Here is a 16,422-nt window from a genome sequence, read left to right as displayed (position 1 = left end):
CATCCTGACAATTGATTTGAACCTCTATACTATTTCTTTTAATTCCAAATAATTTCACTCTTGATATTAGCCAATCACGCAACACCCTAGACATGTATACCTTCGCTCAATCTTGGTACATGTAAACTGCGTCCGGGTTACGCATGCGGGGGTTTGGTTTGATACTCTCATTCCTCTAGCGTCTCACAAAAAAGTTTTTTTCGCCTCGTGTGGTTATTAACTTCTTCCAAATCCATTTTATACACCCGTCTTTAGACGGGACGTATTATGGTACAGCAATGTATGTACGTCCGTCCGTCCGTTCGGGGTTTTCTCTTTATAATTTTATTTTCCTTTCATATATCATGCTGGAACTTGCTGTATAGCTTCTTGGTGGGTCACTCTAGATCATACTGCAATTTTGATCCATTTCGACCTTTTTTCCGGGAGTTTTGCCCCTTTATTTGGAAGTTAATATTCTATGGAGGGTACATTATTTGTCCGCCCTACTCCTCTCACAGTTTTCAAGCGAGGACCTTCTTATTTTGTGGAGTGTTTGTATGGGTATTGAAGATGTGCATGTGGGATGGATTTTGCTTTTCTACAATTTTTGAGAAAATTATAGGTTGTTGAACTTAGTCTATTTGGAAATTAATATTCTATGGAGGGTAAATACTAGTAATTTGTCTACACTACTCCTCCCACAGTTTGCAAGTGAGGACCTTCTTATTTTGTGGAGTGTTTTGTAGGTGTATAGGTACTAAAGATCTGCATGTGGGATGGATTTTGATTTTCTACAATTTTTGAGAAAATTACAGGTTGTTGAACTTAGTCTATTTGGATATTAATATTCTATGGAGGGTACATAATTTGCCTGCACTACTCCTCCCACAGTTTTCAAGCGAGGACCTTCTTATTTTGTGGAGTGTTTGTATGGGTATTGAAGATGTCCATGAGGGATGGATTTTGATTTTCTACAATTTTTGAGAAAATTACAGGTTGTTGAACTTAGTTTATTTGGAAATTAATATTTTATGGAGGGTACATAATTTGTCCGCCCAACTCCTCTCACAGTTTTCAAGTGAGGACCATCTTATTTTGTGGAGTGTTTGTATGGGTATTGAAGATGTGCATCTGGGGAAGGATTTTGATTTTCTTCCATTTTTGAAAAAATTACAGGTTGTTGAACTTGGTCCATTTTGAGGAAATCTAAATTTTTAAGCTAAGACCCTTTGTTCATATGAAAGTTTGTCACAGCCTCATGATGGCTGATACTACCTGAAGCAAAGTTATACAAATTATAGCACAAGAAAAACACCCTATGTAAGCATTTCACGGGCGTATTATGTACCGTTTGCGGTACTCTTGTTTATTTTCTTGATAGTTTATAACTATAAGTCTTACTGTCAATGTCTTTATCTGCAGAACACGTGGACTTTCATTGACAAATACAGTCATGTATATTATCTTTGATAATAAGCGAACATTGATGAACATGTGTCGAGCGACAAATAATGCTACCTGGCGTTTCAATGCGAAAAATACATTGTATAAATGTAAGGGCATCTCATTGTACCAAAATTGTATTTAATGACTCGTTAAAACACTGTATGAAGCATGATTTTAGCATCGAAAGAGTGATACGTACAAGCTTTCAATCATGTCATCTGATTTTTTTTCGATTTTTTCCGGAAAGATGAAACAAAAGATGTTTTGTTTGCAAATAAGAGATTTTTTGTTTCAAATTTCGCTGTGAAGTGATACATGACATGAATATGTGATAAAACATGCCTAAAATACTCCGATAGACGATCTAATTTTTAAATAAAAATATGAATGAAAATTGATAACGTTACTTGGTTGTTTTTTTTAATCTACGGCTAAAATCTTTTTACAAAAATATGTCAGTTAGAAAAAAGATATATCGGACGAATGCATTTTAAAAAGAAATTGAAATGTACTGGCCAAATTCAGAAATATTGCGATTTTTCTTTGAATCAAGCCCGTGGTCATACAAAACTTTGTGATCTGAAAACTACATTTCCTTGATGTAAAATGGTTACAAATTGAATGAATTCAAAAAAGAAACTAATTTCTAGATGAAAATCATTTAAAATTAGCAACAACGTGATTACTTTAGTAATTTCTATCAATTTTGATCGGCATCAGGATTTTTTTTTCTTCTGTGGTTTGGTTAAAATCAAAATAGAGATATTCTAAAATTTCATCATTTCATTTCAATTTCTTTTTAAAAAAACATATTCAGGGCCGTAAATTACATGGAGGCGGAGGAGGCAGCTGCCTCCTCCAACTTTTGAGCCAAAAAAAATTAAAATTTAAAGTTCATTAGAATTTATGTTGTTTCCAATAACTAAGAACATGATACCTCCCTTAAAAAGCATTCCAAATCTTTCTTTTAGAATGAGTTAGTCAAGTAACATCTTAGAAGGCCCTAGAATCAAGGATTTTGCACGAAACGTGTTCAGTGTGCACAAAATGTGCTCAGCGTCTGGGGGCCTGGGCGGCCCCCAGACCCCCGCCTAATTTCCTGCCTCCTCAAAATTGAAGGTTAATTTACGGCCCTGATATTTGTCTAATTATATGCTTTTTTTCAATGACATGTAGTCGTATATTAAAATGATGTTAACCAAAACCCGTTATATAATTTTCAGAAATGATATCAGAACATTTAAACAGCGACATATGCCATGTCCCTGATTTAAACGAGTCTTCTTGGCAGGATTTTTAGATATTCATAGCATGCATCAAATCAAACTAAAGTTTAGATTTTAAAATCTCTTATTTGCAAACAAAATTATACATTTTATTGTTCCGGGAAAAAATAATTGAGAGCGTGTATGATTTTTTTCGATGATGAAATCATGCTTCATAAATGCAAGAAATCTTCCAAACTACAATAAAACAAGGTTGCGAATATACATTCAATGCTTTGCGTAAACTCCTCAGAAAAAATGAGATCCGCCAAAATACCCTATGTACTTACAGATAAGAACACATTGATTTGTCACAATGATTGTCTTCCGGGTGTGCTGATTTCATTACATACACCGTACATGTAGCTGTATACATTGTAAACACGCATTGTTTTTAAAGAAAAGAACATGCTTTGATTCGGATGAATTGTCTAACCATGGACGGGATCTCTTCCATTCGGGTATCTGGCGGATTTCCACTTTCGCTTTCTACACGAAGTGTCTACATTGAAATCGAAAGTTTTAAACTTGAATTTATTCTCTCTTCAAACTCTACACAACAAGAACTGGATCGGGAGCTGTCCGTGTTTTATGCTTGTGTGGATTGGGCGGATAACGGGGACACTGGATTATACATACGATGTACAGATCCGAACAGGTGCTTGTCATTGTAAAACATACATATACTTTATTGTTTTACGTCCTACCTATTTTCACTCCTGTAGAGACTGTCAGCTTTAGATTTTGACCCGTGCGTGGCGGTTCTTCATAGGCGTAGCTTGGGTTCGAATATTACCGAGGCTGGGGGTCTAGGGGGCGCAACCCCCCAGAAGCTATCGACATTTTAACAACGTAAAAGGTGTTGTTGTTTTTTACCGAGGCAGCTGCCTCGGTTGCCTCAATGGAAGCTACGCCATTGCTCTTTCTCGTGTCAACGCCTACCATGACCACTAGACCTCCGTTTTTATGCTCCTAAACAATTACGTCATTTTCACTTCTAGTCCTGGGCGCTTGGCACGGAAAACTGGTAGTCTCAATCAAGACTGAAAAACTCGCTATTCATCTTTTGAAATAGGATTGACGTAGGACGGGGATTGAACCTCCCGGTTGCGATGCGTTCGGCCTTATTCACTAGGATACGGAGAATAGGCTCTGCATTGTATCCTTATCGTGTCGCACAATATCTGATTATCTTTAAGTTATTGTAAGTGCAGGATAGTTGTGGTGTTTATTGTTGATATCTGCTATAATCAAACTTTCTGCCCCACCCCAAGATGATGTAGTACAACTTAACTGTTGAAATTTAGTTCTATTCCTGTGAATATTTCAAAATGAGATTTTTAAAAGTATTGGCAACTCAGATGTAATGTTTCCGATCAACAAAAATATATTTATAGATATAAAGATATCAAATTTCAATCTAGGTCGTGCATATATAGATAGATAGATGAATATGGGGACATGTCCTCTTGAACAAGACAACTCGATTGCATCACTGTTAAGTTGTAGGCTTTCTATGAAATATCAACAGAATTAATCCAGTAAAATATCGGACTGTTTTCACGATGTCAAACAAGACACACTTATACGCAAAACACCGGGTGAAAATTTAATATAAAAGCGGGTAAAAATTCAACATAACACCGGATAAAAATTCAACATAACACCTGATAAAAATTCAACATAACACCTGATAAAAATTCAACATAACACCTGATAAAAATTCAACATAACACCGGGTAAAAATTCAACATAACACCTGATAAAAATTCAACAAAACACCTGATAAAAATTCAACATAACACCGGGAAAAAATTCAATATAACACCGGGTAAAAATTCAACATAACACCTGATAAAAATTCAACATAACACCGGGTAAAAATTCAACATAACTGTGATCGGGTAAAAATTCAACATAACACTGCGGGTAGAAATTCAACATAACACCGGTAAAAATTCAACATAACACCGCAGGTAAAAATCAATATCACACCGGGTCAAAATCAATATAACACCGGGTAAAAATCAATATTACACCGGGTCAAAATCAATATAACACCGGGTCAAAATTCAATATAACACCGGATAAAACTTCAATATAACACCGGGTTAAAAGAGGAATGCCGCGGTCATTATTCTGCGATATACCTTCACAAGTAATAACTCATTATGAGAAAATTGATACACGTCTCACTTGTACTTCATGGTTTGCTAATACAGTAATAAAGTCGACCGGACGACAGAGAATGCTTACTCCTACTAAGCACCTGATCCCACCTCTGGTATATCCAGTGGTCTGTGTTTGCCATACTCTCTATCTTGTTATATGAGATTGATCATTGTTCTTCATCACCTTTGCAATATAAGTGATTCTTTGGTTTTAGGCATTATTTTTTTCTCTTAACAGGGACATATTGAACTGGAGAAAGGATGTGGAGGGGTGTCTTCAACATTTCGTTAGCAATATCTCTGTCAAAGCTACATCTTTGAAATCACACGAACATTCACATATTTTACAAAAATTAGGAAGTCTACAAAATATTTTAATGAAAACTGATTTAGACTCCAGGACGGTATACATTATTGGTTTGACATATTTTGTTGATAAAGCCATCATGGAAATTGAACGATTGGAGTGTGACGACTCTTCACAGGAACAACAGATGGAAATCCCACTGTCAGCGTGCGAAGCTTTTCTGTTGATGAATTCTGGCATTGAAAACCAAATAACAAAACAGGTGAAGAATGTAAAGATGACGATGGATCTGACTGAATATAAGATAAAACTACTGGGGTGTGAGAAGGCGCTAATTTCTGCCAAAAGCATTATATCAAATGAGCGATACCTCATCAAAGAAAGACTGGTCAGCAACCTATCCCCAGAACGCCGCTACCTTATAGGTCTGGAAAATGCAAAGAAATATCTAAGTAAAAAAATCCAAGCATCGAAGGCATTGTGCTTCATAGACACGTCATCATTAGACGCTGTGAAGTTGTGTGCATTTACAGAAATGGAATTGAATAAATCCGAAAATATTCTGCTAAGTAGTATTGTAGAAGAGTACGTTGATATCCAAGGCGACTTTGCCGGCTCAATAAGCCCTACAGAATATAGTCCGATGTTTAAACAAATAGAAAGCAAATATCCGGGCCTTGTTAAGATTGGATTTGTGCCAGTGGAAGGGGCTGTCCACGTCGTATCCGTTGTAGATCACAGTCGTTCTACAGTGAAAGAGGTTCGCGACATTCTGTCCAGGAGCCAGGTTTTTGAAACTGTGGACTTGTACAGGCCTTGTGTATTTAGATATATATTGCAAAACAGGGCAGAGGAAATCAAATCCCTTTCACGGAAGCATAATGCTGTGTCATCGACAAACTCTAAAATCTTTGCAATCAGAGTTAGTGGGAAATATGATGATGTTGTTCGTTTCAGAAATGAGATTGCAGACATTATACAAACTATTCATTGGTCGGTCCATCACGTATCAATTCCCTCTCGATATAAAGACACTTTTCCCGACATTTGTTCTGCTGTAGAAACCCAGATTGACTGTACAAACGACATTGTCAATTTGTCGTGTATTAGCGAGGCTGAATCTGAAGCTAGAAAAGTTATCGTAATGGCGGGCAGTCTTAAATACGTAGAATGTGACGTTATGGTTGTGTACGCAAACATTCAACATAAGCCAAACTGCCGCCAATCAGAGCTTGTAGTCAAAGCAGGTAAATGTACATATCTTCTTTACTATTTTGAAGATGATTACATTGTTTTAGCAAAGAAAGTGAAGACATTTATTGCTTTTTGGTTTGTTTGTTTTACGTTCCTTTGAGAATGTTTCACTCATATAGAAACGTTACCAAGTGTAGATGTGGTACACAGATTTGGACGTAGGCATAGCTATTAGACCAATAGCAGTGAAAGTTTGGACGTAGGCATAGCTATCAGACCAATAGCAGTGAAGGTTCTTTGACGTGTCAACACCTGTCCCGAGGTTGGACCTCTTTTAAAAGGTTACATCCAAAACACCCGTGACTCTCACCTCTGAATCTTTAAAGGATTCTTGGGTTTGTGACTCAGGTTATGACTTAGGTTTGACGCTGTCATGCCAAGATCAGGGCCGGAACGAGCAACACCCCGGTGGCGAAGCGAACGCTCTGTCTCTGAGCTACCGCGACCGGTGTGAAGTAAAAAGGAACGGCGGTCAACATCGTAAATCCCCTAAGTCATACAAAATCAAGAGTAGAGCAAACTCGGACCCCTGGTGTAAATCCTATAATTCATACAAAATCAAGAGTAGAGCAAACTCGGACCTCTGGCGTAAATCCTATAATTCATACAAAATCAAGAGTAGAGCAAACACCGACCCTTGGAACGATCAGAGGTAAAATCTGTTTTATATTCTATATGTATATACATTGCTTTTTAAACTGTCTACTTTAATTACAAAGCAGGTGGAATGACGATTATAAAGGAATGTAAGGAAACCGCACTGGAGGATGGGAAACCGGGAGAGTGGGACGTGGTAGCGACTGGCGCCGGGAAGCTGAAAAATTGTCTGACGCTGCTACACATCATCATCCCAGATCTCAGCTCTGATGTCCAGAGAGAACAGCTCGAGATAGCCTATCATCTCTGCTTTTCCAAGATAGAACGGCAGAGATTTCGGTCCATTGCCTTTTCCGTTACTGACAAACTATCATTGAGCAGACAAGTTCAGGCTTTAGCCGGTACCACTAAGGCTTATTTTACTTCTCGCCCTTGGAGCGGGATAAGGACCGTCGTATTCTGTGATGACAGGAAATCCTCTCATTCTTTCCTTTACGAGTTTATGTCATCACGACCTTCCTGCGATTGTCTCCTTGAAGGGCATTTCAAGAATGATTTTACTTCACATTTTGTCAAAACAGGTTCGCCATTGTTGAATTTACTTCCAATTTTAATTCTTTCATAATTCAAACAACAGCTTTATAGAATTATTTTCTTTTGCGTTTAGATTGTAGGTCCAGAAGATACTCAACCCCAATTATTAGTGGGTTTTTATTGATAAAGTCGTAATAAATATCTAATTTATGTGTGGTGTATAAGTGTTGATTCAGTGGCCGTTAATGATAAAGTCTCTTATAGGTGAGAACTGGGATACCACTCCGCGAATAAATTTATCTTCAGCCTTTACATTCAATGTGGGACAGGTTATGGTTCATGGAATTTTAGGTGACATCACTGAAACACAAGTAGACGCCTTTGTGAACAGCTCTAACAAATTTCTTGATCTCACTAAAGGTTTGCATGTTGTTCTGAACTTATTAACCTTATTGTCCTATAAGGATGTTCATTTCCTCTACCCTGTAAATAATGCTCCATAAACGAAATATTGAATGTTGTTGAGGATCTTTTTAAATTGATATAGAACATAATATTACAGGCAAGGGTCTGACTGCAAATTATCGAAATTGAAAGGAATATGTAATACAATAGCTATTAGGGGTCGTTAAGATGACACTTAAATCGAGGTTCTGTATCGAGGTAGACTTTAAGAACCATCATTACTAAATTACTATCAGTTTGAAATACAGTGTTGTGTCCACGTTGGGTTTAACCGGTTAACAGAGAATGCTTACTTCTCCTAGGCACTTGATCCCACATCTGATGTGTCCACCGATCCATGTTTGCCCTACTCTTAATTTGTGTTCGTCATAGGGCAGGATAATAAATATCAATATATCTTTATTTCCATGGTGATGATAACGAACAGAGATCAATCTCATAACTTTTATAAACAATACAAAATAGAGAGTTAGGCAAACATAGACCCTTTGATACACCAGTGGTGAGATCAGGTACCTAGGAGGAGTAAGCATCTCCTGTCGACCGGTCACACCTGCCGTGAGCTGTGAGATATATGTGATTGTTCGTTGTCTTCTCTTTTCATTCAATGTTTTTCCACAAGGCTGGTAAAGTCTCTATATGAAACACTGCTATGTGCGATCAGTGAAATATCCCATACACATATTATGTGTGTGTGTGTTACTAGAATAGATCGCCATTCCAATGTTGAAAGAATCCATTTTTCCACATTATAGCTCTTGATTCCACGCCGGCCAATCATATACGTGCTATACAACACTGAAACCTCTATCATAGTCTCACCAAGCAATCATAGATATCCTCCACAACAAAATTTGTACTTTTACCGCCCAAGAAAGGTGAAAGATCCCAAAAATGCACAAAATTGACCATTAACAAATTCTTCAATCAAGGAGGAGAGGATACAACCCCCTAACGCTCACTGTAGATCTGCCACTTCTGAAACAATTTTCACAGTTTAAATAATGAATATATTGCAAATAAATTCCTAAAGTCATATCAATCTCTGAAATGCACATCTATGGGTATTTCCTGATGTAGTTTTAACAATGCAACATAACACATTATACGGAGGATTTGTGTATCAATTGTTAAATTGCAGGTGCAGTTTCTCAAAATATTCTGATTAAAGGTGGAACATCACTGGAAAAGCAATTGAATTCTACAGAGAAACGTACGTAAAATACATTTGCCCTACTTTCAATTGTTTTATTTTTTACAGGATTTATGAGATTGGTCACAGTTAGTTACTTCCCTTTCCATTATATACACAAGTCTTGTTTGAATTCTGTTTCAGTATATCATTTCCTTATTATTCAAAATGATTTATTTAGAAATTAATTGAATTTGATTATCTTTTCCCGTTGATTCTTCTTTACTATCTCTGCCATCTTTGAATTACAATATACTCCGGATATTATAAGATTTAGCGGGCCGACCTGAATTGGACATTATACCAAAAGTTCAATATAACTGACGTTGAACCATATAAATAATGTTACTGGGAATTTATTTTTACTTCATTATCACAGAGAGTTCAATAGAAGCGACGTATACTATAGTAAAACGTGAGTATAACGAACAGTGATCAATCTCATAACTCCTGTAAGCAATACAAAATAGAGTTGGGCAAAACACGGATATACTAGAGACGGGACCAGGTGCCTAGGAGGAGTAAGCATTGTGTACATAATATACCTACATGTATTTACGCAGATAGATATGAAAGTTTAATAAAATATTCAAGATTTGAGAGCAATTTATTTGATTTGTATGTATAAATAATTCAAACTCGATGAATTTTTCTCTTCAGTCTGAATATTATGCTATCATAATTTTGTTGTATGATAAAATATTGGTAACAGCTATAAACCTTTATTGTATGTCCTGAGCCATAAATTTAAATAGTAATTTTTTGTCCATTATTGGGACTGAAAAGTTAAATGCTGAAAGAATTTAATCCCACATACACGCGCGCCTCAAAAGACTGATTCGTGGAATGAGATCATATACGCATGTACTTGAGTAGTATAAATTTATTAAACACCTAACGATAAAAATTTATAGTACACCTTTATAGCTTCATTTCAATGATATATATTAAATTCTCAAACTATTTCATAAGTACATACGAGAAGTCAGAATCGCCAGCGTAGCCAAACTACTTATATCGTTACAGTACTTATCTTCCTGTCACAGTACAGTTGATTATTTTCTTTCTAAAACTTAACTTGTATTCGTCTTTTGTAAATCACTGGATAAGTATTTCAAATAATTTTTCCCGGGGTGATGTTACGTATAACATATCAAGAGGGAAAGAAGGCGAAAGTTAGATCCCACACACACATACTCATGTACAGTTCCTGTATTTTCATGTTAACTAGGCTGCATTAGGACCTGACCCAAGGACATATGGTCAAGTTTAAGGTTTTTATGTCACACAGCTCCGACGGAAGACCTCTCGTTCCTTTGCAACGAGCTTGGCTCTAGTTTTGTATTCCTTTTGGGAGTTATGAGATAGATCATTGATTGTTATCTTCATCTGGTCATGCTCAGAACATTCATACTGACGTCACAGTTGCTGTTAAGTGTTTCTTCATATTATTTATCTGTTCACTGAACTCCGTGTCCATTTAATTAGGAATCTCGATCAAAGAGGAAATTGAAAGTGTGAAATGTACGCTGAAAATGGCTTTTGGTGGCTGTTTAATGCTTCATTATGTCCTGGCAATGATATTCATTCTAGGTTCTACTTTTTAGGTCGAGAGATGGATAAGCATGGTCTGGTTGTCACGACATCAGGCGACTCCTGTCAGATCCCCGCCCTGTTTATAATCCATGTTGATGCTACATCTGTCAGACGGACCTTTAGTAAAGTCAACCTGGCGTGGAGAAAAATGGTTTTAAAATGTCTGCAAAAGGCAGAGCAAATGAAACTGACAAGCTTGGCCTTCCCTGCTTTGGGAACTGGTAAGTAGACGACTAACCATTGGCTGCAGAAAAACTCGTTTATCAAGAAATTACTAATAACAAAATTTGTTGGGGGGGGGGGAGTTTTGAGAGAAAACAATTCATAAAGCTTCGTTATATTGAATAATGTTGGTATAATAACACAGTTAAACAGAGTAATACGTAGTCAAAATGAGAAGAACTGCAAAACAATTGCTAGGAAACTTGTCCGACAACATTTGACCTAATGATCGATTGTATTTGCAAATTAAACCAATACACAGACCATAATGCTGACTGTTGAAACCCCTGTAAAATCCACTTGTTGATAAGTATCATGCCTCGGTTCAAAAATTAATCATACGCAGAACACGATCTTGCGTATCGAAGTAGTTGATAAACAGAACACCGCATGCAGGTGATAATGGAATATTGCTACATAAATATGGGAAGTTAATAATGGAGAAGCTGAAATCACCCCGTTTGTTATAGAGTTAGGTTGTTAGTTTGCCGTTAATATCTACTTTCAATAAAATATCTAAGTATGAAGCAGAAGTGGATGACTATGTGGTGTCTTTTATTTCGAATTCACTGGGATATATCGAAGGACATATGAATGAAAAGTATTATTGTCAATACATAATACGTCGTCGATATATCTAAATGTCGAATTGAAGGCCATAGCAAGAGATTTTTTCTTCTCGCGTAGAAGTTTTTTTTAATAAATTCTGCAGCATAGGAATATAAAAACAGGTCAGCTAACAAAGGAGCACAATTCGTGCCCATGGGAATTCCAGCAGACGGTTGGAACACTTGATCACCTAAGACCACAAAGATATTGTCAATGAGGAACTCCAGCTGCATATTTTTTTTATTTCAACTTCAGAGTACTTGTGTATGGAATCGGAGTGGCGTTTAACAAAGTAATTTTTTGGATGACTGATCACTATATAGGAATATTTGAGTTTTTCATTTTTGTTGAAGAAGCAACTGCCTATGATGTCAAAAAGTCTAGTCTTTAATTTATCGTGAGGAATGGTCGTGTAAAGTGTTGAAAAGTCATACGTTTTGATGTTGTTGATTTGAGAAAAGTTTTGCGATTTCAAGTTTACTAAAAGTGCCTCAGAATCCACATTTGATTTACACCACTTAGCATTACACTAATTAGCATTACGGATTTCCAGGCCATCGAATAAGTGCTAATTTGAATCTAACTTCAAAGAATTTGAAATGCTTTACAAAGATTTTAACGCTTTTGTTAGGAATGGAGGCATTCTCCAAGTCATTATGTGCACGTGTCATTCGCGAGGAAATAAATGCATCGTGCTTAAATTATTGTGTAAAGGATTGGACTATTGGATGTCCATTTGATGAAGAAAGTGTAAATCAATACTTTTGTTCCTCTGCCTACATTTTGGTCGGAGGGTAGACAACAAGAGTTATTTTAATACCAAAAAGTATTAGCCAGTTTGTAAGTTTCAACTAAATATCAATCTTTTTATTTCCGTCTTTATAAAGATGATGATCATCTAAAAAAAAACTACCACTAGTATTTATCTCTTTTTGTTTTATACCTATGCATTTGTTTAAATGATACAGTTTCCTTAAAAACTATTATGATGATATAATTAACAAAGCAATCACTCATCGTTAAATTGTGAAAGACACTATTCAGTTGTGCTTTGTTATTTTCTAGGATCTTTACAAGGAAACATTGGAGCAACAGCAGGATTTATATTAGAGGCTGTGGAGGAATTCGTCAAAAGAAAACCGGTCTACCTGAACCAAATTTACGTCGTAGTTCTAGAGCAATCTGTGTTAGTGGACCTGCACAATAGAATACGTGATCGATACATCGGTAAACATCTTCTTCTTTACGTAGTAGCAAATCACGAAGGGAATTCGGGTGTTGCGATATCCGGGGGGGGGGGGGGGGCTTGGTACTTTTTGCAAAGGCGTGGGAGGGGGAGTGTCAAATCTGCAGATCGCCGTGCTCCTGTGATGTTTCTTCACCCGCACCAAACTTTATTCAAGAGTAATAAAAATATCCTTTCCCCTCATCTCCTTCTGAAATACAATCATAAATAACTGCTTTATTTTGCAATTATCGAAACGAAACTAAAACTGTATAGATAATGTAATCAAAATCGTATATATGATGTAATGTAAGAGGGGTCAAATTATCCTATGTGTCGTATATATAATGTAATCTGATAGCAATCAAATTATCCTATGTGGTTCTGTGCAGGATTTCTTTCTTTTTTCTAGACTACTTTGAAATTATAATTATTACCATTTTGCAGTTAGCGTGAAGTTATGAAACCCTGATTATGTGGTAGCATTGCCATTTTTAAACGCTGGGCATAATATACAATGTGTATAATGGCGGCGGTCTATCCAACCTCTGGTGTCTCTAGGAGGTCCGAATGTGCCCATTTCGAATTCCGTATAGGATTGAAGAGTTTGATCATTATTCGCTCTCTATCTTTTTTTTCTATTTGCAATCCATTCACATGCACTTCTTGTTCAACGCCATCTAGAGTTGACCGTGTTTTGGTCGTATCGTCAAGTACAGGAATACAGTTATTTATGACGTCAACTATTTCTATAAATGTCATAATATTCAGTTACTGTCAATCCTATTCATAAATTTATCAAATTTGCGAGGAATTGCACATGCATTTAGAACTGCGAGTGAAAAATACTAGCATTACATTTGGTTTATGTTGTCATATCTTGTGCAAATGTGAGTATTCACATGCCATCGTATTCAGTACTTTTAGTACTTTGATTACAAATTACTTAAAACCTTAATTATATGACAACATTACGTTTTGAACAGATAACATGAAATTGTGGAACCCTGATTATGAAGAGGACGTGTGTGCAGATGTCCTAATCTGTGGAAGATCCCAGGATATTGTGAACAAAGCTGCTCAACGAATCAAAACGTCTCTGTATGCTGTCCAAACCGATACATAACAATGTCAATGCTCAGGCCAACCATGCTCGGGCGATATAAACTTATTTATCTGTGAACAAGAAATACCGCTACTTCTGATGCAAATATTTATTTCTCACGCAAGATAAAGGGTTTGACAGATTTTATGCTCTCTAATATCCAAATTCAGCACTGGGTAAGATCATGCAAAGAAAGGAATAAATGGGGATGGAACAGAAGAAACATGAAAGAGACGAGATCCTGTGTCATAACTGCGTCATAATTGCAGTACATTACTGACTAGCTACCTTCTACTTTAGTATTTGTGATCGCTAATGCTGATTTTTAAAGGTGGCTTTCTAGACCAAATTTAATGAATGACTCATTAAGGCATTTAATATATATGGAGTGTGATTTCGCCCTCGAAAGAGTGATACAAGCTCTCAATTATTTTACAGGAATGTTTTGTGTTTTTCGTCTTTTCTAATAATAAAACAGTGTTTTGTTTGCAAATAAGAGTATTCATACTCAAAATTTCTCTTTAATATGAATATATATGACAGTGAACTCGAAATTAAAGACACCACAGGGTCTTCCACATCTGCTTCGTGCTTAGATATTTTATTGAACATAGATATTAACAGCAAACCAACAACTCAACTTTATGATAAACATCCCGTTTGAATACGCAATTTCCGAAATATCAGCTCTTTTTTATGGAAGTACGTTCAGTATTCTGTTGAACGCTTTGGTGGGTACTTGTAAGATGTATACATACAGTATAGATTGGCTATGTAAATAAGGATAAACATTCTGAAAGCGTAAAAAAAATTACCAGACGTTGGTATACATTAAACTGACCATATCAAGAATAATTTGTTCGAATTAGACCATTAGATTAAATATGAAATTACTATTTATTTCCTCTTCTACAAGAGTAATATTTTAATCAAAGAAAGATGGTGGTTATCAATTTTTGTTTGAGCTATTTTATTAACAAATACTCTTAAACTTACTAAATGTGTGTGTCCCTGCAATTCGGTGGTTGCATGACGTCTGGTAACCATCCTTTAGGCAATATTTGAACGCAGCGATAAGCTTCTGTAACCACCGTGTGAATACGAAAACATATATTGAGCCCCACGGTGCGTAAGAGTTCATCAAAGGGAAATAACTACCGGGCAACTCGGATATTGCATATCAAATTCAGCTTTTCCATAGTCAACTTTCCCTTTTTTTATATAGCAATATCGTCCCCTGCACATTATGTTTTCGCCTCTCACCTGTTTGGATACGCGAGACAAGGCTCTTGGAAATTATTTTTATCTAGAACCAATGGGCTCAGAAAAGTTGAAATCTAATTGAAAGCTTTCTGACATAGAATAGATTCTTTGTTCAAACCATGGCTCCGAGCCGGGGATAGGGTTAGGCCACAATCGGTAATCAAAGTTTTACACACACACATATATATATATATATATATATATGAGAAAAATGTTTTTGAAAATTCTTCTAAAGATCAACGGGACCATGATTAATCATATTGATATGCACGCATCCCTATGTAGTGTAGATTCAGGTTCTAATATTGGGGTCCCTTGAAGTAGGGTGTGGCTACGATAAGGAATCAAGGTTTAACAATGGAATATTCAAAAATATCCATCTCAACAACAGCAAGGTCATGCATGGGTAGTCATATTGATATGCAAATATTTCAGGTAGATAAATCTCCAATACGCAACTTCCGCGATATCAGCTCTTTTGTGATAGAGGTACGTTCAGTATTCTGTTGAGCGCTTGGGTGGGTACAAGAGGCTATATTAGATGACCTTAAAGATTTTAAAGAGATGTCTGGTCTAACTGTCAATTATAGTAAAAGTCAAGTGGTATGGATTGGTAGTAAGAGATATTCAGTAAAAAGATTAGTGGAAGATAAAGAATTGATATGGGGCAAAATAAATTCCAAGTTCTTGGAATAGAATTTGATGTTGATTTAGGTGAAACAGTAAAAATAAATTTTGATAAAAAAATTATTGCTATTCAAAATCTTTTGAAACATTGGGAAAGAAGTCATCTTACTCCTATAGGGCGTATTACAGTGATTAAATCATTATCAATTTCAAAACTGGTACACTTATTTATTTCATTACCAAATCCATCTAAAGACATCATAGACAAGTTAAATCAAATATTCTTCAAGTTTTTATGGAAAAGTCCTGTCGCAAAAGTTAAAAAATCAGTCGTCACACAAGAATATGACAAAGGAGGATTAAATATGGTAAATATTCAAAACTTTATTGCAAGTCTAAAATTGTCATGGATTAAAAAACTTCTCTTTGATACAGGCAAGTGGCAATCTATTATAGGAGCAGAAGTTGATATAAGCAATGTTATTGAATTTGGACCGTTGTATGCTTTACAAAAACTTGAAAAATCAAAGAATATGTTTTGGAGGGATGTAATTAAATCCTG

The 16,422-nt window shown here is 36.0% G+C and overlaps 1 protein-coding gene across 3 annotated transcripts; it reads left to right on the top strand.

Moving 5' to 3' along the window:
- The first annotated feature begins 2,983 nt into the window (after window positions 1-2,983).
- On the top strand, window positions 2,984-14,463 carry LOC125658748 (protein mono-ADP-ribosyltransferase PARP14-like). 3 transcript variants are annotated; one of them, XM_056149126.1, is made up of 8 exons: window positions 2,984-3,351; window positions 5,103-6,418; window positions 7,145-7,603; window positions 7,821-7,976; window positions 9,163-9,234; window positions 10,821-11,030; window positions 12,706-12,867; window positions 13,852-14,463. In XM_056149126.1, the coding sequence occupies exons 1-8, from the start codon at window positions 3,116-3,118 to the stop codon at window positions 13,989-13,991; spliced, it is 2,751 nt and encodes a 916-aa protein (XP_056005101.1). In that variant the 5' UTR covers window positions 2,984-3,115; the 3' UTR covers window positions 13,992-14,463. The 3 variants fall into 3 exon arrangements, with proteins under 3 accessions (XP_056005101.1, XP_056005103.1, XP_056005102.1); XM_056149127.1 differs by lacking the exon at window positions 2,984-3,351 and adding an exon at window positions 3,607-3,897; XM_056149128.1 differs by lacking the exon at window positions 7,821-7,976 and having other exon boundaries at window positions 2,994-3,351.
- The last annotated feature ends 1,959 nt before the right edge of the window (window positions 14,464-16,422 follow it).

Source organism: Ostrea edulis, chromosome 9 (assembly GCF_947568905.1).
Source record: "Ostrea edulis chromosome 9, xbOstEdul1.1, whole genome shotgun sequence".
NCBI lineage: Eukaryota > Metazoa > Mollusca > Bivalvia > Ostreida > Ostreidae > Ostrea > Ostrea edulis.
This window is presented reverse-complemented; position numbering and strand designations above follow the sequence as displayed.

Excerpts from the sequence above, each read along its gene's own strand:
- LOC125658748 (XM_056149126.1), top strand. The coding sequence starts at position 3,116 with ATGAATTGTCTAACCATGGACGGGATCTCTTCCATTCGGGTATCTGGC. Across the intron at positions 6,419-7,144 it reads AGAGCTTGTAGTCAAAGCAG|CAGGTGGAATGACGATTATA; the intron begins GTAAATGTACAT and ends TTAATTACAAAG. Across the intron at positions 7,604-7,820 it reads TTCACATTTTGTCAAAACAG|GTGAGAACTGGGATACCACT; the intron begins GTTCGCCATTGT and ends AGTCTCTTATAG.